This window comes from Squalius cephalus, assembly GCF_949319135.1.
Source record: "Squalius cephalus genome assembly, chromosome: 24".
Classification (NCBI taxonomy): Eukaryota; Metazoa; Chordata; class Actinopteri; order Cypriniformes; family Leuciscidae; genus Squalius; species Squalius cephalus.
Window position 1 is genome coordinate 555,001 of NC_137145.1, and position 25,500 is coordinate 580,500.

Here is a 25,500-nt window from a genome sequence, read left to right on the forward strand (position 1 = left end):
AGAGAGAGAGAGAGAGAGAGAGAGACCTCACTGTAAAAAAACAAATCTGTTAAATTTACTGTAAAAATACAGTAGGCAGCAACATCTGAAGTTTTACAAACATAACTTACATTTACAGTAAAACATTTCATAAACTGAATTATAACTAAATTTACAAACATATCAGAGTCATGATTAAAGTACTAATATCTGTTTGGTAACAGATTAATCCACCAATCACAGTGATGATGAGAGTCACATGAACAATCTCAACTCATCACACGCAGATTTACATAGAGAAAGTTAATAACAACATGATGATACTGCACAGTTTGATTTAGACACACACACACACTAAACACCATCATGGTAACACTCATGACATTTAAAAAATGCAAATAAACATTAATTTAACAACATTAAATGTAACATAAAACCCTAATGTACATCACTGATCAGAAAAAAATATGAAGAAACAGTTATTTCAACAAAAAGACATCAGATGTGACGTGTCACGCAGGGAATTGTGGGAATGTCAATTTACGTTTTTTCACTGTAAATTCTACAATGACTTGTTCTTTTTCACTTCCATAAACTGTAAATTTACATTAAATGTCCGGTCAGATCTACCACAGTTTTTCTATAGTACGGAAACTTTCTTTTAAGCGATTAACATGTTTCCACCGCAGCATTTTTACAGTATTTTACCTTTAAATCACGATCATTGTTTACAGTGCTCGCTCTCGTGAACCTGAGCTCTCCCGCGCTCACACTGAGAACGCTCACACTAATGTCTTTATTTCGGGTTTGTAGCGACAGTGACCTTCTTGTCATTTAGAAGTGTTGTGGGATTAGAGATCCACACAGGACGCCTCCAGTCCTGTGCTGTATTATCCCTTTATTTATCACAGTTCCGATGCCAAAACACATTATAATCCACAAGTTTGCATGTCCACATCCGATCCTGACACGGTCACGTGGTTTGCTTCCCTGATTAGTTCCACCTGACTTCACTTCTCTCTGGCTCTATTAACCCCACACTCCCCCCAGTGTCCAACAGTGGAACTGCAACACATCACACAGAGAGCATCACGGCTCTCACAGGGCTATTAAAATAAACTCTCACACCAGATCAAACACACACACTTCATATTAGCAGAGTTTTGTCTGACCAACGACACACTGTTGGGCGTCATGAAGAGCACTCTCATCTTCAGTGAGCTTTAGCGTAATACTACCGAAAAATAGTTCAAATTGTAGAAACTTCTTTAGATTGTTCACATGCACAGACATATAGCAGACACACACACACACACACACACACAGACACACACACATGCTGTTGAAACATTATTATTTTTATTTTTCACCAAACGAGTCAGTGCAACATATGCAGAAATATTTACATCATTCTGAATGGCAGTGTTTTGAAATGTCAAACAGGACGTTAAGTCAGATTGTGTGTGTTGTGCAGAAAACCATTCAGTGTGTTTAAGAAGAGCCATTCTGAACTGCACAATATGTGTGTAAAGCAGAAAATGTGTTCAGACTTTTGGAGACTTGAAGAGGTTTTGCTCTGTGTGTGTCAGATAATAACTGTGCTGTGTGTGTCAGATAATAACTGTGCTGTGTGTGTGAGTTAATAACTGTGCTGTGTGTGAGTTAATAACTGTGCTGTGTGAGTCAGATAATAACTGTGCTGTGTGTGTGAGTTAATATCTGTGCTGTGTGTGAGTTAATAACTGTGCTGTGTGTGTCAGATAATAACTGTGCTGTGTGTGTCAGATAATAACTGTGCTGTGTATGTGAGTTAATAACTGTGCTGTGTGTGTGAGTTAATAACTGTGCTGTGTGTGTGAGTTAATAACTGTGCTGTGTGTGAGTTAATATCTGTGCTGTGTGTGAGTTAATAACTGTGCTGTGTATGTGAGTTAATAACTGTGCTGTGTGTGTGAGTTAATATCTGTGCTGTGTGTGAGTTAATAACTGTGCTGTGTGTGAGTTAATAACTGTGCTGTGTGTGAGTTAATAACTGTGCTGTGTGTGTCAGATAATAACTGTGCTGTGTGTGTGAGTTAATAACTGCTGTGTGTGTCAGATAATAACTGTGCTGTGTGTGTGAGTTAATAACTGTGCTGTGTGTGTGAGTTAATAACTGTGCTGTGTGTGTGAGTTAATAACTGTGCTGTGTGTGAGTGTTAATAACTGTGCTGTGTGTGTCAGATAATAACTGTGCTGTGTGTGTGAGTTAATATCTGTGCTGTGTGTGAGTTAATAACTGTGCTGTGTGTGAGTTAATAACTGTGCTGTGTGTGTGAGTTAATAACTGTGCTGTGTGTGTGTGTCAGATAATAACTGTGCTGTGTGTGTGAGTTAATAACTGTGCTGTGTGTGTGTGTCAGATAATAACTGTGCTGTGTGTGTCAGATAATAACTGTGCTGTGTGTGTGAGTTAATATCTGTGTGTGTGTGTGTCAGATAATAACTGTGCTGTGTGTGTCAGATAATAACTGTGCTGTGTATGTGAGTTAATAACTGTGCTGTGTGTGTGAGTTAATAACTGTGCTGTGTGTGTGAGTTAATATCTGTGCTGTGTGTGAGTTAATAACTGTGCTGTGTGTGAGTTAATAACTGTGCTGTGTGTGTGTGTCAGATAATAACTGTGCTGTGTGTGTGAGTTAATAACTGTGCTGTGTGTGTGTGTCAGATAATAACTGTGCTGTGTGTGAGTTAGTAACTGTGCTGTGTGTGTGAGTTAATAACTGTGCTGTGTGTGTGAGTTAATAACTGTGCTGTGTGTGTCAGATAATAACTGTGCTGTGTGTGTGAGTTAATAACTGTGCTGTGTGTGTGAGTTAATAACTGTGCTGTGTGTGTGAGTTAATAACTGTGCTGTGTGTGAGTGTTAATAACTGTGCTGTGTGTGTCAGATAATAACTGTGCTGTGTGTGTGAGTTAATATCTGTGCTGTGTGTGAGTTAATAACTGTGCTGTGTGTGTCAGATAATAACTGTGCTGTGTGTGTGAGTTAATATCTGTGCTGTGTGTGAGTTAATAACTGTGCTGTGTGTGTCAGATAATAACTGTGCTGTGTGTGTGAGTTAATAACTGTGCTGTGTGTGTGAGTTAATACCTGTGCTGTGTGTGAGTGTTAATAACTGTGCTGTGTGTGTCAGATAATAACTGTGCTGTGTGTGTGTTAATAACTGTGCTGTGTGTGTGAGTTAATACCTGTGCTGTGTGTGTGTGTGTGTGTGTGTGAGTTAATAACTGTGCTGTGTGTGTGTTAATAACTGTGCTGTGTGTGAGTGTTAATAACTGTGCTGTGTGTGTCAGATAATAACTGTGCTGTGTGTGAGTTAATAACTGTGCTGTGTGTGTGAGTTAATAATTGTGCTGTGTGTGAGTGTTAATAACTGTGCTGTGTGTGTGTCAGATAATAACTGTGCTGTGTGTGTGAGTTAATAACTGTGCTGTGTATGTGTCAGATAATAACTGTGCTGTGTGTGTGAGTTAATAACTGTGCTGTGTGTGTGTCAGATAATAACTGTGCTGTGTGTGTGAGTTAATAACTGTGCTGTGTGTGTGAGTTAATAACTGTGCTGTGTATGTGAGTTAATAACTGTGCTGTGTGTGAGTTAATAACTGTGCTGTGTGTGTGAGTTAATAACTGTGCTGTGTGTGAGTTAATAACTGTGCTGTGTGTGTCAGATAATAACTGTGCTGTGTGTGTCAGATAATAACTGTGCTGTGTGTGTCAGATAATAACTGTGCTGTGTGTGTCAGATAATAACTGTGCTGTGTGTGTCAGATAATAACTGTGCTGTGTGTGTCAGATAATAACTGTGCTGTGTGTGTCAGATAATAACTGTGCTGTATGTGAGTTAATAACTGTGCTGTGTGTGAGTTAATAACTGTGCTGTGTGTGAGTTAGTAACTGTGCTGTGTGTGTGAGTTAGTAACTGTGCTGTGTGTGAGTGTTAATAACTGTGCTGTGTGTGTGTGAGTTAATAACTGTGCTGTGTGTGAGTTAGTAACTGTGCTGTGTGTGTCAGATAATAACTGTGCTGTGTGTGTGAGTGTTAATAACTGTGCTGTGTGTGAGTTAATAACTGTGCTGTGTGTGTGAGTTAATAACTGTGCTGTGTGTGAGTTAATAACTGTGCTGTGTGTGAGTGTTAATAACTGTGCTGTGTGTGTGAGTTAATAACTGTGCTGTGTGTGAGTGTTAATAACTGTGCTGTGTGTGTGAGTTAATAACTGTGCTGCGTGTGAGTGTTAATAACTGTGCTGTGTGTGTGAGTTAATAACTGTGCTGTGTGTGAGTTAATAACTGTGCTGTGTGTGAGTGTTAATAACTGTGCTGTGTGTGTGAGTTAATAACTGTGCTGTGTGTGAGTTAATAACTGTGCTGTGTGTGTGAGTTAGTAACTGTGCTGTGTGTGAGTTAATAACTGTGCTGTGTGTGTGAGTTAGTAACTGTGCTGTGTGTGAGTTAATAACTGTGCTGTGTGTGTGAGTTAATAACTGTGCTGTGTGTGTGAGTTAGTAACTGTGCTGTGTGTGTCAGATAATAACTGTGCTGTGTGTGTCAGATAATAACTGTGCTGTGTGTGTGAGTTAATAACTGTGCTGTGTGTGTGAGTTAGTAACTGTGCTGTGTGTGTGAGTTAGTAACTGTGCTGTGTGTGAGTTAGTAACTGTGCTGTGTGTGAGTGTTAATAACTGTGCTGTGTATGTGAGTTAATAACTGTGCTGTGTGTGTGAGTTAGTAACTGTGCTGTGTGTGAGTTAGTAACTGTGCTGTGTGTGAGTGTTAATAACTGTGCTGTGTGTGTCAGATAATAACTGTGCTGTGTGTGTCAGATAATAACTGTGCTGTGTGTGAGTTAATAACTGTGCTGTGTGTGTGAGTTAATAACTGTGCTGTGTGTGTGAGTTAGTAACTGTGCTGTGTGTGAGTGTTAATAACTGTGCTGTGTGTGTGTGAGTTAATAACTGTGCTGTGTGTGTCAAATAATAACTGTGCTGTGTGTGTGAGTTAGTAACTGTGCTGTGTGTGAGTGTTAATAACTGTGCTGTGTGTGTGTGAGTTAATAACTGTGCTGTGTGTGAGAGTTAATAACTGTGCTGTGTGTGAGAGTTAGTAACTGTGCTGTGTGTGAGTTAATAACTGTGCTGTGTGTGTGAGTTAATAACTGTGCTGTGTGTGTGAGTTAATATCTGTGCTGTGTGTGAGTTAATAACTGTGCTGTGTGTGAGTTAATAACTGTGCTGTGTGTGTGAGTTAATAACTGTGCTGTGTGTGTGAGTTAATAACTGTGCTGTGTGTGTGAGTTAGTAACTGTGCTGTGTGTGTGAGTTAGTAACTGTGCTGTGTGTGAGTTAGTAACTGTGCTGTGTGTGAGTGTTAATAACTGTGCTGTGTGTGTGAGTTAGTAACTGTGCTGTGTGTGAGTTAATAACTGTGCTGTGTGTGAGAGTTAGTAACTGTGCTGTGTGTGAGTTAATAACTGTGCTGTGTGTGTGAGTTAATAACTGTGCTGTGTGTGTGAGTTAATAACTGTGCTGTGTGTGCGAGTTAGTAACTGTGCTGTGTGTGAGTGTTAATAACTGTGCTGTGTGTGTGTGAGTTAATAACTGTGCTGTGTGTGTCAAATAATAACTGTGCTGTGTGTGTGAGTTAGTAACTGTGCTGTGTGTGTGAGTTAATAACTGTGCTGTGTGTGAGTTAGTAACTGTGCTGTGTGTGTGAGTTAGTAACTGTGCTGTGTGTGAGTTAGTAACTGTGCTGTGTGTGAGTGTTAATAACTGTGCTGTGTATGTGAGTTAATAACTGTGCTGTGTGTGTGAGTTAGTAACTGTGCTGTGTGTGAGTGTTAATAACTGTGCTGTGTGTGTGTGAGTTAATAACTGTGCTGTGTGTGTGTGAGTTAATAACTGTGCTGTGTGTGTGTGAGTTAATAACTGTGCTGTGTGTGTGAGTTAGTAACTGTGCTGTGTGTGTGAGTTAGTAACTGTGCTGTGTGTGAGTGTTAATAACTGTGCTGTGTGTGTGTGAGTTAATAACTGTGCTGTGTGTGAGTTAATAACTGTGCTGTGTGTGAGTTAATAACTGTGCTGTGTGTGTGAGTTAGTAACTGTGCTGTGTGTGAGTGTTAATAACTGTGCTGTGTGTGTGTGAGTTAATATCTGTGCTGTGTGTGAGTTAATAACTGTGCTGTGTGTGAGTTAATAACTGTGCTGTGTGTGAGTTAATAACTGTGCTGTGTGTGTGAGTTAGTAACTGTGCTGTGTGTGTGAGTTAATAACTGTGCTGTGTGTGTGAGTTAGTAACTGTGCTGTGTGTGAGTGTTAATAACTGTGCTGTGTGTGTGTGAGTTAATAACTGTGCTGTGTGTGTGTGAGTTAATAACTGTGCTGTGTGTGTGTGAGTTAATAACTGTGCTGTGTGTGTGAGTTAGTAACTGTGCTGTGTGTGTGAGTTAGTAACTGTGCTGTGTGTGAGTGTTAATAACTGTGCTGTGTGTGTGAGTTAGTAACTGTGCTGTGTGTGAGTGTTAATAACTGTGCTGTGTGTGTGTGAGTTAATAACTGTGCTGTGTGTGTGTGTGAGTTAATAACTGTGCTGTGTGTGTGTGAGTTAATAACTGTGCTGTGTGTGAGTGTTAGTAACTGTGCTGTGTGTGTGAGTTAATAACTGTGCTGTGTGTGTGAGTTAGTAACTGTGCTGTGTGTGAGTGTTAATAACTGTGCTGTGTGTGAGTTAATAACTGTGCTGTGTGTGTGAGTTAATAACTGTGCTGTGTGTGTGTGAGTTAATAACTGTGCTGTGTGTGAGTTAATAACTGTGCTGTGTGTGTGAGTTAGTAACTGTGCTGTGTGTGAGTGTTAATAACTGTGCTGTGTGTGAGTTAATAACTGTGCTGTGTGTGTGAGTTAATAACTGTGCTGTGTGTGTGTGAGTTAGTAACTGTGCTGTGTGTGAGTGTTAATAACTGTGCTGTGTGTGAGTTAATAACTGTGCTGTGTGTGAGTTAATAACTGTGCTGTGTGTGTGAGTTAATAACTGTGCTGTGTGTGAGTGTTAATAACTGTGCTGTGTGTGTGTGAGTTAATAACTGTGCTGTGTGTGAGTGTTAATAACTGTGCTGTGTGTGTGTGAGTTAATAACTGTGCTGTGTGTGAGTGTTAATAACTGTGCTGTGTGTGTCAGTTTAGTGTTAGCAACTGGAGAAAAACTGGAAAATATGTAAACTCATGATTATTCTCAATATATATGCTGCCACTTGGAAATATTATAAGGAAACATGGAATTAGTTTCCATTGTTATGCTGATGACACTCAAATCTATATTTCTTTTATCCAAAATTATCCAAATTGACAGAGTTTGTTAAAGATATAAAAGACTGGATGACGCGTAATTTTCTTTTATTAAATCCAGACAAGACAGAGGTACTACTTATCGGTTCAAAAAACCACCCACAAAACCTCTCACAATACAACTTTAACATAGTAGGATGTCCTGCTACTTTATCCTCTACAGTAAAAGACCTGGGTGTTATACTAGACTGCAACCTGTCTTTTGAAAATCATATTTCATGTTACAAAAACAGCCTTTTTCCACCTTAGAAACATTGCTAAGCTACGTAATATGCTATCAGTTTCTGATGCAGAAAAGTTAGTTCATGCGTTCATGACCTCGAGACTAGATTACTGTAATGCTTTATTGGCTGGTTGTCCTGCATCCTCAATAAACAAGCTACAGTTAGTCCAAAATGCCGCCGCTAGAGTTCTTACTAGATCAAGAAAATATGATCATATAACACCGATTTTATCATCACTGCATTGGTTACCTATAAAGTCCCGTATTAATTACAAGGTATTGCTACTGACTTATAAAGCCCTAAACGCCTTAGCTCCAGTCTATTTAACGGATCTTCTATCGCCCTATAATCCATCGCGCTCTTTAAGATCACTAAATTCAAGGCTTTTGGTCAAACCTAGGATATCCAGATCCACCAAAGGAGGGAGAGCATTTTCACATTTAGCTCCAAAACTCTGGAATAGCCTTCCTGATACTGTTCGTTGCTCAGACTCGCTCTCCCAGTTTAAAACTAGATTAAAGACGCATCTTTTCGGCCAGGCATTCATATAAATCCGGCCTCTAGTTCATAAACGCCAGAGGAGAACTGGCCCCCGACTGAGCCCGGGTTCTCCCAAGGCTTTTTTTTTTCTCCATTAGGTCACCTGATGGAGTTTTTCGGTTCCTTGCCACTGTTGCCTTTGGCTTGCTCAGTTGGGGATATTTTGGGGATATTTAATTTTATTTTATCAATCAATAAATTCCACTAGAAACAAACCTTGTTGTATTATTTTAATTTAATACTGTGAAGCTGCTTTGATACAATCTGTATTGTGAAAAGCGCTATACAAATATACTTGACTTGACTTGACATGATGAGCTGGTCTCTTCTGTCGTCTATTTTCGTAAATTAATGAACATTAATGATGTGCATCAATAAATAATGTAGGCCTGCAATAACGACAGCAATATTCCGTAAAAAAACTAGGAAGTGTAAATTTTGATTTGATAAGAGTGATGTGAAGTGAAGATGATGGTGTTCTCCAGCAGGAGGCGCTATAGACACACAGCTGAACCTCTGATGATCATAATCACTGAGATGATGCGCAGTCTCTCAGAACCAACACAAACCCAGAGCTCAGGCGTGTGCGGGTGTTCGGAACACAACACGCTCGGAGCGGGACTGTGTGTTTACAGTCTGTTTGTTTCAATCCGTCCTTGACCTCTTCAGGCGTTATGAATATGAATATGAGCACCAAACGAACATGCGGTGTCCATGGAAACATGCTCACTCACAGCGCTGTCTGGGTGCGAGGGAGAGAAGAGGTTACGCGCGCGCGCGAGTGTTTTCACGGACACGAGACCAGGGCCACGGGTTGCTAAGCAACAGTCAATGCGAGAGAGAGCAGACAGAAGTTGGTCTTCAGATATCAGCGATACTGGATTCATCATGCAGAAACACTGCAAACAACAACAAACACATCAGATATTCCTGTGAGGAAAAACGTTCATGCGTAAACACTAACATCTGTAACATCTTTTAAATGTTACTTCTTGTTTGAGAACGTTCAGTTCAGAGAACATTCAAAAGTAACATTCACGATAATGTTTGAAGATTGATACAATGGAACGTTTCGTTAACGTTCACATAACCAAGAAAAAACATTTTAAAAAACGGGACGTTCATAAATAACGTTTTTGGGAACATTGGCAGATTTTCTTAGAACATGTTTTCTCAGCTGGTTAGTTACCCAGCATGCATTACAGCGCAAAGAACTTGTGCATTTGCGTGTTCATTCATATTTAAAGTCATAAGTCAATATTTTCCAGTTCATCATTACATGTCAGATATAGGTGGAATAATAGCTCATGTTTACTGTAATAGCTGTGGATCGTTTTGCATGTAAGGACTTGTTCTGGTTGAGACCAGTTCTGATCAGCACAGTTAGCCCTCTCTGCACACATGTGAAACACATTAAGTAGTCGATCATTTTATCCCTTAAAACTCATCTTTGATCACCAAAATTACATATTTAAATGTTCTTACCTTAAAATATCTTGAATGTAACTCGACACCCTTGCCTCATTTAGTATGTGCGGTTCTGTGAATATGCAAATGAGCCCCGCCTCCACTCACTCACTCAGCTCAGAGATCCACTGGTTGACGATCACACGTTGATCTGATTGGTTACAAGGTAGTTTGTGACGTCAGAAACACCAGCGATTTCAAAGCGTGTTTTTGAGACTGTCTTTGGTTCACTGCAGTTTTAAGGAGGAAATACTCAGCAATGCTGTCGACTTATGAACTTACACATGCTTTGTCTTAAAGCAGATTAAAAACACCACATAAACAACATTAAAAGCTGGATCTTCAACACAGGGGGACTTTAAATGAAAAGAAAGTAAAATCTGATGTGAACAAGAAAGTTGTTCAAACTTGCTCAAAAAATACGGAGATTTGAAATGTAAAATATAAAAACTGATTTATGTTTTGGCATTAAATTGCCTAATTTACCCAAAGTTCATGATGCATTATGATATTCTCTCGTCATGCTGCAGATAAATGTTATTTTATGAGTCATGAAGATGAGAAACACTCACTGTCCTTCAAAGAGTGTCAGATCTCTCCAACAGGATCTGTGTGAAACTACTGGAGCGAGAGCTGAGTGTTCATGAGAGACACGGGAACAGTACTGGTTTCAGGAGGAGGTTTTCCAGCGATGCCATACAGAAGAACCATTAAAAAACATTGGGTTATTTTTTTAACCCAGCCGTTGGGTTACACATATTGGGTCACTATGTTGGGTTATTTTCCATAAATGTTAAAATCATTGGGTAATTTCTAGTAATAACCCGGCTGTTGGGTTAAATACCTATGCTGTATGTACACTTGTGTATTTTGAATTTATGTACACAATTATGTATATTTACATTACATTCTAGACTCTCCAATATTTAGTTTGTCATTTAGAAATATTTTTGTTGAGACATTTTTATTGTTTTGTAAAATAAACAATCTGCATTTAAAAAAAACAAAGTGCATTTTATTTATTAAAATAAACCTCAAGGCTAGATTACTGTAATGCTCTACTGGGTGGTTGCCCTGCACGCTTAATAAACAAACTACAGCTGGTCCAAAACGCAGCAGCTCGAGTTCTTACCAGAACCAGGAAGTATGACCATATTAGCCCAGTTCTACACTGCAACATGTGCAGCGCAAGTCTGTCATATGAAATTATAATAAGAACATTATAATTGTGTGTTTGGGATGTGGCTTTTAATAGTGAGACTTTTGTTTTGTAATTAGGCTTTTAAAAATTAAATCAAAATTTGGATTTAGATTTATCTGCCAATATATCGGTTATCGGCTTTCAAGTATAAAGAATTATCGGTTATCGGTATCAGCCAAAATGTGCATATCCGTGCATCCCTGGTCTCCCCAGCACTGTAGGAAGCAGACGCACTCTGCCAGTTTACATCTACAAACACATCTCTTTAACCTGGCATACACATAGAACATGATCAATTTCTATAATTGAAATCAGTTAGATGATTGTTAGGCTGCATAAACTAGTTCAGCCGGAACCGGGAACAGATCCTGTAACACCTGATGTACTCGTACATCATGAGAAGAATGGCATCTACACTAACTTGACTGTTAATTTGCATATATTGGACCCGGACAGGTTTAGTGTGAGCTGTTGCTGGAGTCGGTCAGGTTGGAGTGTGTGTAAGACTCATTCACACTCTCAGCAGGATCACACACTCCTCTGTGTCAGCGTTTATCAGCAGCGTCCTCCCACACACACTCAGTATTCAGTGTGATCGCCGCTGATCTGCTATTGTCTTCTCAGAGCCTCAGAGAGGAGATAAAGGACATCCACGAGTCTCTCACTGCACAAACGCTTATTAAACTGTTCTTCACACGACGACAAGTGATTCTTTTGAGAACAGACCACTGAAAGGTTCTTAGGGAGACCACTCACTTAATAATGCTGGGTTAAAAATAACCCAACGAGTGACCCAACTATGGGCTGGTCTAGCAGCTCCTTCCCAACTGTGGGTTATTTTAGCCCAATGCATGGGTTAAAAGACAGCTGGGTTAAAAGTAACCCAACAGTTAAGTTAACAATTAATTTTTATTTATGACATTATTTTAATAAATAAAATACACTTTGTTGTTTTTTTAAATACAGATTGTTTATTTGTATAAAACAATAAAAATGTCTCAACAAATATATTTCTAAATGACAAAACTAAATATTGGAGAGTCTAGAATGTAATGTAAATATACATAACTGTGTACATAAATTCAAAATACACAAGTGTACATACAGCATAGGTATTCAACCCAACAGCCGGGTTATTACTAGAAATTACCCAATGATTTTAACATTTATGGAAAATAACCCAACATAGTGACCCAATGGTTGGATTTAAAAAAAAATAACCCAACATTTTTTACTGTGCACTATATTTCCTTAACTATCCGTTTAATTTTTATACTTTATAAATAATAATAATTATTTATTAAACAAATATCTCTTTAGAAGTTGTATTATAGTTGCACCTAGATTTGTTTCCCAAATCGTTTTCCCTATTTTTAATGAAATAATGCGCGTACAGAGAAAATCACATAATTTTAACACAAGTCCGACCGAGTGAGTGTATGAGTGCGCTGGCTCCTGTGCGCGCGGCCCTTTGGCCCCTCCCACATCTGTCGTCATCATCATCATCCGTGAGCGCGCGCGCTGAACTCGCTCATAAATGCTGAAGATTCGCTCACGCGCACAGACGAAACACAACCTAAACGCGCTCACTAACCCATCGACACACTCACACACACACACATATATCTATATATCTATCACGAGCTGCGAATATCAGCGCCATCGGTCGATATCAGGAGTGTAATCGATCAGAGGAATAAAACAAACCGCAGAATTCACGTCGGAATTACTTCACCTATTTCTGCGCGAACTCAACAGGTCAGTGGCATTAACCCGATCAATTCTACAATATTATTAATATCAGCCATTCACACGATTTACAGACAGCAGTTTGATTCTGTTCATTCTACTTTTAATTCTATTCGTTTCCTGTTCTGTTTTGTTTATAATCATTGTGTATTTTGATTCTGCAGTTGCGATGTGAAATATACATGAATAATCTGATTTAGATAATGACTAAATCATGTACTGTAGTGTTATATAATGTATATGAAGCTGAATCGCATTCTGTTCTGCTCGCTCATCAGTGACTCATGAATCATGAATCACATTCACGTTTGACTCGCAGAAACTTTCAGATTCACTTCTGATCAGACATTATCAGCTTAATTAGACACGTTACAATTTACGCATTTACTGTTGTTGATTTTCTGTTAGTTGGAAGAAGAAAATAATGATTATAATAATAATAATAATAATATGTATTTGTTATAAATATTTTCTTGCTTTCTCAGGTCTCAATGTGCAACATGGAGCCTATGTTACCTGGATTTAGAAACACACTAAAGGTAAGATCAGTGTTTATACTTTATATTATTTTTGGATTATTTCTCAGCCAGGTTTGTGTGTTTGATGTCACACACCCAGATGTGCTCGTTTATTATCAGACACACATCTGCTTGTTGTGTGAGCGCGCTCTCGATTAGATCTGTGCTGTGATTGGTCGAGAGGAGAGCTGCTGTAATGTCATTGGAGGTCAGCTCCGGTTCGCCCACGCAGTTCACTCTAGCACGGAACCGGAAAGCCATATATGGTCGTGCACTCCCATTGGCGGAGTGGCTCTAGTGATGATGTCATGCGTAAGGGCGTGTCCTCTGGGTTTTTCCTGCCCGTGCCGGTTTGAACTCAATAAATAGTTTGTGTGTGTGTGTGTGTGTGTGTGTGTGTGTGTGTGTGTGTGTGTGTGTGTGTGTGTGTGTGTGTGTGTGAGAGAGATATTATCTTTAACCTGTTCACGCCCACTTTTCGAGCACAGATCTGAATTGTAACGACCTAAGAATGTTCTGTTCTTAAAGAAACACTCAGCGGATTATTGCAGAAGTGAAAGCACTTCAAAACTGAAAGTGTATAAAAGTTATATAAGTTTGTCTACTGTTAAGCAAACTTACTGACCTAGACATTATATATTTACTGCTTTTTTTACTAAATAATTTGGCCCCTGTAGCCAATAATTTTATCCCTTAAAACTCATCTCTGATCATCAAAATTACATATTTAAAAGTGTTTTCTTTGAAAAAAAATCTTCATGTCTTAAAATATCTTGAGTGTAACTCGACACCCTTGCCTCATTTAGTATGCGCGGTTCTATGAATATGCAAATGAGCCCCGCCTCCACTCACTCACTCAGCTCAGAGATCCACTGGTTGACGATCACACGTTGATCTGATTGGTTACAAGGTAGTTTGTGACGTCAGAAACACCAGCGATTTCAAAGCGTGTTTTTGAGACTGTCTTTGGTTCACTGCAGTTTTAAGGAGGAAATACTCAGCAATGCTGTCGACTTATGAACTTACACATGCTTTGTCTTAAAGCAGATTAAAAACACCACATAGACAATGTTAAAAGCTGGATTTTAAAGTTGGTTCCTGTGAGATTTTGTTTTGGTACTTTACCGATTGTAAAGCCGTGTGTGTGTTCTCCTCAGCGTCAGGCGGCGTTCGAGATGTTCGAGGACCCGATGTCCCTGTTCTCCAGCTTCTGCCCGCTGGAGGAGGAGCAGGAGGTGCCGTCCGGCCTGGACTGCTTCTCTCAGGGTAAGAACAACATCGCTTCAGTCTCAACCATTACCATTTCTATCGATTCCTATTTTCAATTCCAATAAAGTAAAAAAAAATACAGATATCATTCACATTTAGTCTTATTGCAAACCATTTAATTGTATCTGAATATCATGAACACAAACAGGCTAAAGAACTCTTACACAAGGAGCGTTTGCGTTCACCATAGAAGAACAACCAGCCGAACTAATATAAACTTCCAGCATTATTAAAGACAATAAACACTCAGTGGTTAGAAAAAGAACAAATTAAAAATTAGCAATCGCAACAAATAGACACAACTGAATCAAATGTAAAATAACACAGCAGTTATTTTACATAAATACAATATACATTACAAATATAGTTACAGAAGTTATTCAGTGAATTTTCTCTTTGTCTTTTGATATTTGATTAGTGTTATTATAGAAGCACTGAAAACAGTCGTCTCACACTTTAAGTCATAATGAAACGCTCACAGAGGAATCAATAAGAGGAATCGAAATTTTTATTTTATAACAAGTATCCGATTCCCAACCCGACTCATTACTGGCCAACATGTTCCTGTGAGTTCACAGCAGATCTCCACTGGTGTCGTGTGTGTGTTTCAGACGCCGGTGTGTGTGCGGTGCCGCTGCTGACGCCCTGCAGTAAAGCCGTGGTCAGTCAGGCGCTGAAGGACAGCTTCAACGGCTTCTCGAAGGTCCAGCGCATCTGTGGCATCTCCAGCGGTGAGTCCCGTCTCCTGGACACTAGCGGTGCAGCGGCTCCGAGCTTATCCGGGATCCGCACGGTTCGGCACGCGTGTGATTCCCGGATTAACTGCTAAATGTAATGTTGTATCGAAGAACTTCAAGTGAGCTTTAAGTAATAAATTACATTTTTTTTGCTGATCCGAAAAATTATCCAATCCGTGGTTCAAAAACCATAAATGATCCGCTCCGTGAGTTCTGTGATCCGTTGCACCACCACTGACCACATGTTTGTTCTGAGGACGATGTGTTAGTGATGACCTCTGTCCCGTAGACCCGCGCAAGTGGAGCAAGCAGCACGTGTCCCAGTGGCTGTACTGGGCGTCCGGAGAGTTCAGCCTCACCAACATCAACTTCTTTAAGTTCGACATGAGCGGGCTGGAGCTGTGCGACCTGGGAAAGGACGGGTTCCTGGATCTGGCTCCGGATTTCGTGGGCGATATTCTGTGGGAACATCTGGAGCAGATGATGAGAGGTAACGCAGCGTTCTGCTCTCAGACTAATGTAGAATAGTGAAGAAGAATAGTGTAGAAATTCCATGTTTTTTCTGTAGTGTTTACAGAATCATTTTTATATGCAGTAAATGTATCTTGATTTAAGAATGTTTAGATATCTGTGAAATATAAAGACAGAAACACCGAGGAGGGAAATCATTGACTAAAACTCTAATCAAATGTAAAGACTAGCGATGCACGATATATATCGGTCATCATATCAGTATCGGCCGAAATATGTTCATTTTTAATGTTATTGTTATCGGCCGGATAAGAAAATTTGGCCGATATATTAAAGCTGATAAATAATGTATAATTTCCTTCAACACTTCAGATGCGCACTGTTCAACATGATGATTTTAGAATTGCTTGAAATATGATTGAAATCACTTCAAAAAAGGAAAATTCTGTCATATCGGCTACAGAACATTATAATGAGAACGTCATAATTGTGTGTTTGTGACGTGGCTTTTAATGATGAGACTTTTGTTTTTGTAATCAGGCTCTCAAAAATTATATAAAAATATGGATTTAGATTTATCGGCCAATATATCGGTAATCGGCTTTCAAATAAAAAGATTTACATTTACATTTACATTTACATTTATTCATTTAGCTGACGCTTTTATCCAAAGCGACTTACAATTGCTATATATGTCAGAGGTCGCACGCCTCTGGAGCAACTAGGGGTTAAGTGTCTTGCTCAGGGACACATTGGTGTCTCACAGTGGATTCGAACCCGGGTCTCTCACACCAAAGGCATGTGTCTTATCCATTGCGCCACCCACCACCAAGATTTATCGGTTATCGGTTTTCAAAAATAAAGAATTATCGGTTATCGGCTTTTAAATATAAAGAATTATCGGTTATCGGTTTTTAAATATAAAAAATTATCGGTTGTCGGTTTTAAAATACAAAGAATTATCAGTTATCGGTTTTTAAATATAAAAAATTATTGGTTGTCGGCTTTAAAATACAAAGAATTATCAGTTATCGGTTTTTAAATATAAAAAATTATTGGTTGTCGGCTTTTAAATATAAAGAATTATCGGTTGTCAGCATTCAAATATAAAGAATTATCAGTTATCGGTTTGTTAAATATAAAAAATTATCGGTTGTCGGCTTTTAAATATAAAGAATTATCGGTTGTCAGCTTTCAAATATAAAGAATTATCAGTTATCGGCTTTTAAATATAAAGAATTATCGGTTGTCGGTTTTTAAATATAAAAAATTATCGGTTGTCAGCTTTCAAATATAAAGAATTATCAGTTATCGGTTTTTAAATATAAAAAATTATCGGTTGTCGGCTTTCAAATATAAAGAATTATCAGTGATCGTTTTTTAAATATAAAAAATTATCGGTTGTCGGCTTTTAAATATAAAGAATTATAGGTTATTGGTATAAGCCAAAATGTTGATATGGGTGCATGCCTACTTTGGTGTGATTCCCGAGCTGACGTCTGATTGGGTGTTTTCTCCCTCAGCCTGTCAGGAGGGCGACGAGGTGAAAGTCTCTGAGTGTGGATGGAAGAGCAGCAGCTCCAGCAGTAAGTGTTGTTTCTTTCCATGTCTGTCAGTATGTTTACATCCACTGATTTCCATCAATCTTTATTTATCTCAGAATCTCAGAGAGAAGAGAGTCTGTGCATTTTAACAATTCAAGCTGATTCAAGGCGAGACACTACAGGCATTGTTTTTCATGCATTTGGTCTATTTTGCTTACATAACATTTGCTTCTATTCAGCCTAGTGGAAAGGAAACATGCAAAATGCAAATTTAAGTGTTTATTTTATTGCACTTTATCTCTTTGCATCTGTTAATTTTTATTTCAGTACATAGTTTGAGTCAGAAATCTCCACTTCAGCAGCTTTACACACACCAAACTTTAGTTTTATAAACATTCTGTTTGTTTGGTAATATATATATATATATATATCCTCACCTGATTTATACAACATTTTATTCCTAAAAACATGGTGAAAATGTATTTTCTTTCTGTCTGTTGACAGTATTTTCTGATTTATGGAGTGAAAAACTTGGTTTTATCCAATGTTTCCAAAGTTTCAGCAAATGGTTGCATGTTTAAACAAAACATTCCAGAAAACTTATAATACAAAGCATTTGTCTTAATGTACTGTAATTAATCAACTGTGGAAAGAATGATGACATCTAGTTAAAGTCTTTACCTTATTCACCTGTTGTGTCTTGTCTTAATAGAGTCAGAACAAGCCCTGAGGGGATTGCTGTGGAACATCAACAGCGATCTTGTAATCTGACTACAGTGTGATGTGTGTTTGTGTCTGAAGGTCTCAGTCTGGAGGAATGTTCTCTGAAAGTTCCTGATAATCGCATGAGTCTCCTCCGAGAGCTCTTCGAGACGTCTAATGATTCAGCCCTGTTGGCATCGGGTCAGGAGCTCTCCATGTATCCCAAACCTCAGCTCAGCACCGTCAGTATCAGCTACATGAGTCGAGAGTCCTCCGCCGCTAAAGCTACTCAGCGTCTCAATACAACAGGTCAGATATCAGACATCTCACACATCTGTCATCGCCTTACACACATCTGTCATCGCCTTACAACTTATTACTTTTTTAATGTAACGATTAAAGTAACGCATTACAAGTACGTGCATTTCGTAGTCAGATTACTTTTCGATGTAACGAGTAACGCATTACAAGTAACATGCATTTCGTAGTCAGATTACTTTTTGATGTAACAAGTAACGCATTGCAAGTAACATGCATTTCGTAGTCAGATTACTTTTTGATGTAACAAGTAACGTATTACAAGTAACATGCATTTCGTAGTCAGATTACTTTTTCGATGTAACAAGTAACGTATTACAAGTAACATCCATTACGTAGTTAGATTACTTTTTGATGTAACAAGTAACGTATTGCAAGTAACATGCATTTCGTAGTCAGATTACTTTTTGATGTAACAAGTAACGTATTGCAAGTAACATGCATTTCGTAGTCAGATTACTTTTTGATGTAACAAGTAACGCATTACAAGTAACATGCATTTCGTAGTCAGATTACTTTTTGATGTAACAAGTAACGTATTACAAGTAACATGCATTTCGTAGTCAGATTACTTTTTGATGTAACAAGTAACGTATTGCAAGTAACATGCATTTCGTAATCAGATTACTTTTTCGATGTAACGAGTAACGCTTTACAAGTAACATGCATTACGTAGTCAGATTACTTTTTGATGTAACAAGTAACGTATTGCAAGTAACATGCATTTCGTAGTCAGATTACTTTTTGATGTAACAAGTAACGTATTGCAAGTAACATGCATTTCGTAGTCAGATTACTTTTTGATGTAACAAGTAACGTATTACAAGTAACATGCATTACGTAGTTAGATTACTTTTTGATGTAACAAGTAACGTATTGCAAGTAACATGCATTTCATAGTCAGATTACTTTTTGATGTAACAAGTAACGTATTGCAAGTAACATGCATTTCGTAGTCAGATTACTTTTTGATGTAACAAGTAACGTATTGCAAGTAACATGCATTTCATAGTCAGATTACTTTTTGATGTAACAAGTAACGCATTACAAGTAACATGCATTACGTAGTTAGATTACTTTTTCGATGTAACAAGTAACGTATTACAAGTAACATGCATTTCGTAGTCAGATTACTTTTTCGATGCAACAAGTAACGTATTACAAGTAACATCCATTACGTAGTTAGATTACTTTTTGATGTAACAAGTAACGTATTACAAGTAACATGCATTTCGTAGTCAGATTACTTTTTCGATGTAACAAGTAACGTATTACAAGTAACATGCATTACGTAGTTAGATTACTTTTTCGATGTAACAAGTAACGTATTACAAGTAACATGCATTTCGTAGTCAGATTACTTTTTCGATGTAACAAGTAACGTATTACAAGTAACATCCATTACGTAGTTAGATTACTTTTTGATGTAACAAGTAACGTATTGCAAGTAACATGCATTTCGTAGTCAGATTACTTTTTGATGTAACAAGTAACGTATTGCAAGTAACATGCATTTCGTAGTCAGATTACTTTTTGATGTAACAAGTAACGCATTACAAGTAACATGCATTTCGTAGTCAGATTACTTTTTGATGTAACAAGTAACGTATTACAAGTAACATGCATTTCGTAGTCAGATTACTTTTTGATGTAACAAGTAACGTATTGCAAGTAACATGCATTTCGTAATCAGATTACTTTTTCGATGTAACGAGTAACGCTTTACAAGTAACATGCATTACGTAGTCAGATTACTTTTTGATGTAACAAGTAACGTATTGCAAGTAACATGCATTTCGTAGTCAGATTACTTTTTGATGTAACAAGTAACGTATTGCAAGTAACATGCATTTCGTAGTCAGATTACTTTTTGATGTAACAAGTAACGTATTACAAGTAACATGCATTACGTAGTTAGATTACTTTTTGATGTAACAAGTAACGTATTGCAAGTAACATGCATTTCGTAGTCAGATTACTTTTTGATGTAACAAGTAACGTATTGCAAGTAACATGCATTTCATAGTCAGATTACTTTTTGATGTAACAAGTAACGTATTACAAGTAACATGCATTACGTAGTTAGATTACTTTTTCGATGTAACAAGTAACGTATTACAAGTAACATGCATTTCGTAGTCAGATTACTTTTTCGATGGAACAAGTAACGTATTACAAGTAACATCCATTACGTAGTTAGATTACTTTTTGATGTAACAAGTAACGTATTACAAGTAACATGCATTTCGTAGTCAGATTACTTTTTCGATGTAACAAGTAACGTATTACAAGTAACATGCATTTCGTAGTCAGATTACTTTTTGATGTAACAAGTAACGTATTACAAGTAACATGCATTTCGTAGTCAGATTACTTTTTGATGTAACAAGTAACGTATTACAAGTAACATGCATTTCGTAGTCAGATTACTTTTTGATGTAACAAGTAACGTATTGCAAGTAACATGCATTACGTAGTCAGATTACTTTTTGATGTAACAAGTAACGTATTGCAAGTAACATGCATTACGTAGTCAGATTACTTTTTGATGTAACAAGTAACGTATTGCAAGTAACATGCATTACGTAGTCAGATTACTTTTTGATGTAACAAGTAACGTATTGCAAGTAACATGCATTTCGTAGTCAGATTACTTTTTGATGTAACAAGTAACGTATTGCAAGTAACATGCATTTCGTAGTCAGATTACTTTTTGATGTAACAAGTAACGTATTACAAGTAACATGCATTACGTAGTTAGATTACTTTTTGATGTAACAAGTAACGTATTGCAAGTAACATGCATTTCATAGTCAGATTACTTTTTGATGTAACAAGTAACGTATTGCAAGTAACATGCATTTCGTAGTCAGATTACTTTTTGATGTAACAAGTAACGTATTGCAAGTAACATGCATTACGTAGTTAGATTACTTTTTGATGTAACAAGTAACGTATTGCAAGTAACATGCATTTCATAGTCAGATTACTTTTTGATGTAACAAGTAACGTATTGCAAGTAACATGCATTTCGTAGTCAGATTACTTTTTGATGTAACAAGTAACGTATTGCAAGTAACATGTATTTCATAGTCAGATTACTTTTTGATGTAACAAGTAACGCATTACAAGTAACATGCATTACGTAGTTAGATTACTTTTTCGATGTAACAAGTAACGTATTACAAGTAACATGCATTTCGTAGTCAGATTACTTTTTCGATGGAACAAGTAACGTATTACAAGTAACATCCATTACGTAGTTAGATTACTTTTTGATGTAACAAGTAACGTATTGCAAGTAACATGCATTTCGTAGTCAGATTACTTTTTGATGTAACAAGTAACGTATTGCAAGTAACATGCATTTCGTAGTCAGATTACTTTTTGATGTAACAAGTAACGCATTACAAGTAACATGCATTTCGTAGTCAGATTACTTTTTCGATGGAACAAGTAACGTATTACAAGTAACATGCATTTCGTAGTCAGATTACTTTTTGATGTAACAAGTAACGTATTGCAAGTAACATGCATTTCGTAGTCAGATTACTTTTTGATGTAACAAGTAACGTATTGCAAGTAACATGCATTTCGTAGTCAGATTACTTTTTGATGTAACAAGTAACGCATTACAAGTAACATGCATTTCGTAGTCAGATTACTTTTTCGATGGAACAAGTAACGTATTGCAAGTAACATGCAATTCGTAGTCAGATTACTTTTTGATGTAACAAGTAACGTATTGCAAGTAACATGCATTTCGTAGTCAGATTACTTTTTTGATGTAACAAGTAACGCATTACAAGTAACATGCATTTCGTAGTCAGATTACTTTTTCGATGGAACAAGTAACGTATTACAAGTAACATGCATTTCGTAGTCAGATTACTTTTTCGATGTAACAAGTAACGTATTGCAAGTAACATGCATTTCGTAGTCAGATTACTTTTTCGATGTAACAAGTAACGTATTACAAGTAACATGCATTTCGTAGTCAGATTACTTTTTCGATGTAACAAGTAACGTATTACAAGTAACATGCATTTCGTAGTCAGATTACTTTTTCGATGTAACAAGTAACGTATTACAAGTAACATGCATTACGTAGTTAGATTACTTTTTCGATGTAACAAGTAACGTATTACAAGTAACATGCATTTCGTAGTTAGATTACTTTTTCGATGTAACAAGTAACGTATTACAAGTAACATGCATTTCGTAGTCAGATTACTTTTTCGATGTAACAAGTAACGTATTACAAGTAACATCCATTACGTAGTTAGATTACTTTTAGATTACCCAACACCGGTCGTCACAGTGAGTTGATGTCCTAGAGTGTGTGTGTAACCGAACGCTGCGTGTCTCCACAGTCTCGTCCCGGGATCAGACGTCAGTGGAGAGTGTGGAGAGCGCTGAGGAGTGTGTTCTCCGCTCATGGGGAAGTCACTCGTCTCTCGCTGACGCCCAGCGCGTCCCGTCCTACGACAGCTTCGAGGAGGAGTTCGGATCCGCCCCGCTGGGTCTGGGCAAACAGGGACTGTCCTTCAAAGACTACGTTCAGGAGAGGAACGAGCCGCTGGAACAGGGCAAACCTGTGATCGCCGCCGCAGTGCTCGCTGGCTTCACCGGTGCGTTACATCACTGCATTACTGTGTGTGTGTGTGTGTGTGTGTGTGTTGGACAGGTAGCGGCCCCATCCAGCTGTGAGTTTAACGTGTGTGTGTGTGTGTGTTGGACAGGTAGCGGCCCCATCCAGCTGTGAGTTTAACGTGTGTGTGTGTGTGTGTGTGTGTGTGTTGGACAGGTAGCGGCCCCATCCAGCTGTGAGTTTAACGTGTGTGTGTGTGTGTGTGTGTGTGTGTTGGACAGGTAGCGGCCCCATCCAGCTGTGAGTTTAACATGTGTGTGTGTGTGTGTGTTGGACAGGTAGCGGCCCCATCCAGCTGTGAGTTTAACGTGTGTGTGTGTGTGTGTGTGTGTGTGTGTTGGACAGGTAGCGGCCCCATCCAGCTGTGAATTTAACGTGTGTGTGTGTGTGTGTGTGTGTGTGTTGGACAGGTAGCGGCCCCATCCAGCTGTGAGTTTAACATGTGTGTGTGTGTGTGTGTGTGTGTGTTGGACAGGTAGCGGCCCCATCCAGCTGTGAATTTAACGTGTGTGTGTGTGTGTGTGTGTGTTGGACAGGTAGCGGCCCCATCCAGCTGTGGCAGTTCCTGCTGGAGCTTCTGACCGACACGAGCTGTCAGAACATCATCAGCTGGACCGGCGACGGCTGGGAGTTCAAACTCACCGACCCCGACGAGGTGACACACTCATTTTATAGCGGCAAATGTAAAAAAACAAGGAAATCCTGTACGCTATCAATACTTGCAAACGAGTATCAACATTTTATTAGTAACGTTTCGGTCTCGTGACCGTCATCAGGCATAAACCATACTAATGTGTTCTCTTCTCACACACACACACACACACCCTGCAGGCTAACCGATATAATGGCAAATATAGAAATATAATAGAGCGGGAGTTTTCAATCTTTCAAATATGACACACCCCCACCCTAATATTTAAAAGACAGCTATGTGTTTTAAATGTATTACATTTAAATATTATTTATTTACTTTAATCAAATAAATGTAATCTAATGCATTAAATTATTTATTTATTTATTTAAATAAAATTGTATTTCTTTATTTTACTCTTTTAAAAATATATATTTGAATCAAATTTCCTTTATTTTAATATTTGTTTAATCGTTATCTATTTATTTAGTTAAACTGCTTTTCTTATTTTTATTTATTTCAAGTTTCAAATTTTATTTTAATCAAATGTTCTTATCTTTTAATTTATTTAAATAAAATGTATTTATTTTTAGTCAATTCTAATTTAATGCATTCATTTATTAATTGATTTTATTATTTTTAATGAATTTTTAATCACGTTCAAATCAAATTAATTTATTTCAATCCAATTTTTACGTTTTTTTAATCAAATTACTTAGTTTAATCAAATGTTCTTATTTATTAATTTACTTAACATTTTTATTTCTGTTTTAGTCAATTAATTTTAATTTAATGCATTAATTTATTCATTTGTATTTATTTAAATTAAGTTTTATTTTTATTTCAATCCAATTTTTCAGGTTTTATTTTTTTTCAGTTTGATCAAATTAATTTATTTCAATCAAATTGTATTTATTTATTTTAATCAAATGTTCTTATTTAAATAAAATTGTATTTCTTTGTTTTAGTCAATTATTTTAATCTAATGCATTAATTTATCATTAATTTATTTAGATAAAATGATATTTCTTTATTTAAAAAAAAAAGAATCTCAATCAAATGCATTAATGTTCCTCAGGTGGCCCGTCGCTGGGGAAAGAGGAAGAACAAGCCGAAGATGAACTACGAGAAGTTGAGTCGAGGTCTGCGCTACTACTACGACAAGAACATCATCCACAAGACTTCTGGGAAGCGCTACGTTTACCGTTTCGTCTGCGACCTGCAGAACCTGCTGGGATACACGGTGGAGGAGCTGCACAGCATGCTGGGAGTTCAGCCGGACACCGATGACTGAACCCGAACCCAACCCGTGTGTGTCGGTGCAGACCTCCAGAAGGTCTCGGTTTCTCTGCGGTTCCCCGAGGTCTGATCATCTGATCATCTGTGTTCAGAACCAGGCCTGTACAGTAGACTAGCGGCGAGGCGGACACACAGAGCTATTTTCTGCCGTTCGTCCACGCCAGGAATGCCTTTTCGGAGACGTTCCAGCGCTTTGTTCACTGAGAACTGGATTTTCAGGTTTGGAATCACATCATGTGGCCTTTCAAACGGAGAGAGCATTATTAACAATCATTCTGAACTTTCCCTGTGCTTTGATTTAATCAGATCTGCTTCTGCTCGCCTGTATTCGTGAGCGATTGATTGTACGTGAGATGATCCGATGTTTATTTATTTGACTGTGCTGAATACAGCAGGTCACGGACTGAGGGTTTGTTTCGCTCAGGTTAAAGAGACGTGTGAATGTTTACGCGTGTTTACCAAAGTGAAGAGTCGTCTCAGCACGGTGAACTCTGTGTTCGCACAGCGATGAATGTCTCGTTCTGTTCTCGCACACACTTTCAGCGTCAGAACGACTGTGTAAAATACATTTATCTCCTATATCTGCGTTACTGTAGACCCAGCGCACAGAAACATGCTTTACAGGGCTCTTTCAACTGCTGACACACAAATCCTCACACAGAAACACACACCAGATCTGCAAAACCACACACCAATTCTCAGCCTTCGACACACACATTTCTCTCTGTAACACACAAACATCTAACAGGAAGTCTCTTAATTTCCTTTTTCAAACACAACCTATCAAAACACCACAGTAATTCATCAGAGCCTCACA

The 25,500-nt window shown here is 37.9% G+C and overlaps 1 protein-coding gene across 1 annotated transcript; it reads left to right on the top strand.

Annotated features, from left to right (window-relative positions):
• Positions 1-12,308: 12,308 nt before the first annotated feature.
• Positions 12,309-25,247, top strand: ets2 (v-ets avian erythroblastosis virus E26 oncogene homolog 2). Its single transcript, XM_079860717.1, has 10 exons — positions 12,309-12,552; positions 13,029-13,082; positions 14,219-14,327; positions 14,942-15,061; positions 15,357-15,557; positions 17,062-17,124; positions 17,884-18,093; positions 22,476-22,733; positions 23,290-23,408; positions 24,463-25,247. Exons 2-10 carry the CDS (start codon positions 13,035-13,037, stop codon positions 24,676-24,678), a joined length of 1,344 nt encoding a protein of 447 aa, XP_079716843.1. The 5' UTR covers positions 12,309-12,552; positions 13,029-13,034; the 3' UTR covers positions 24,679-25,247.
• The last annotated feature ends 253 nt before the right edge of the window (positions 25,248-25,500 follow it).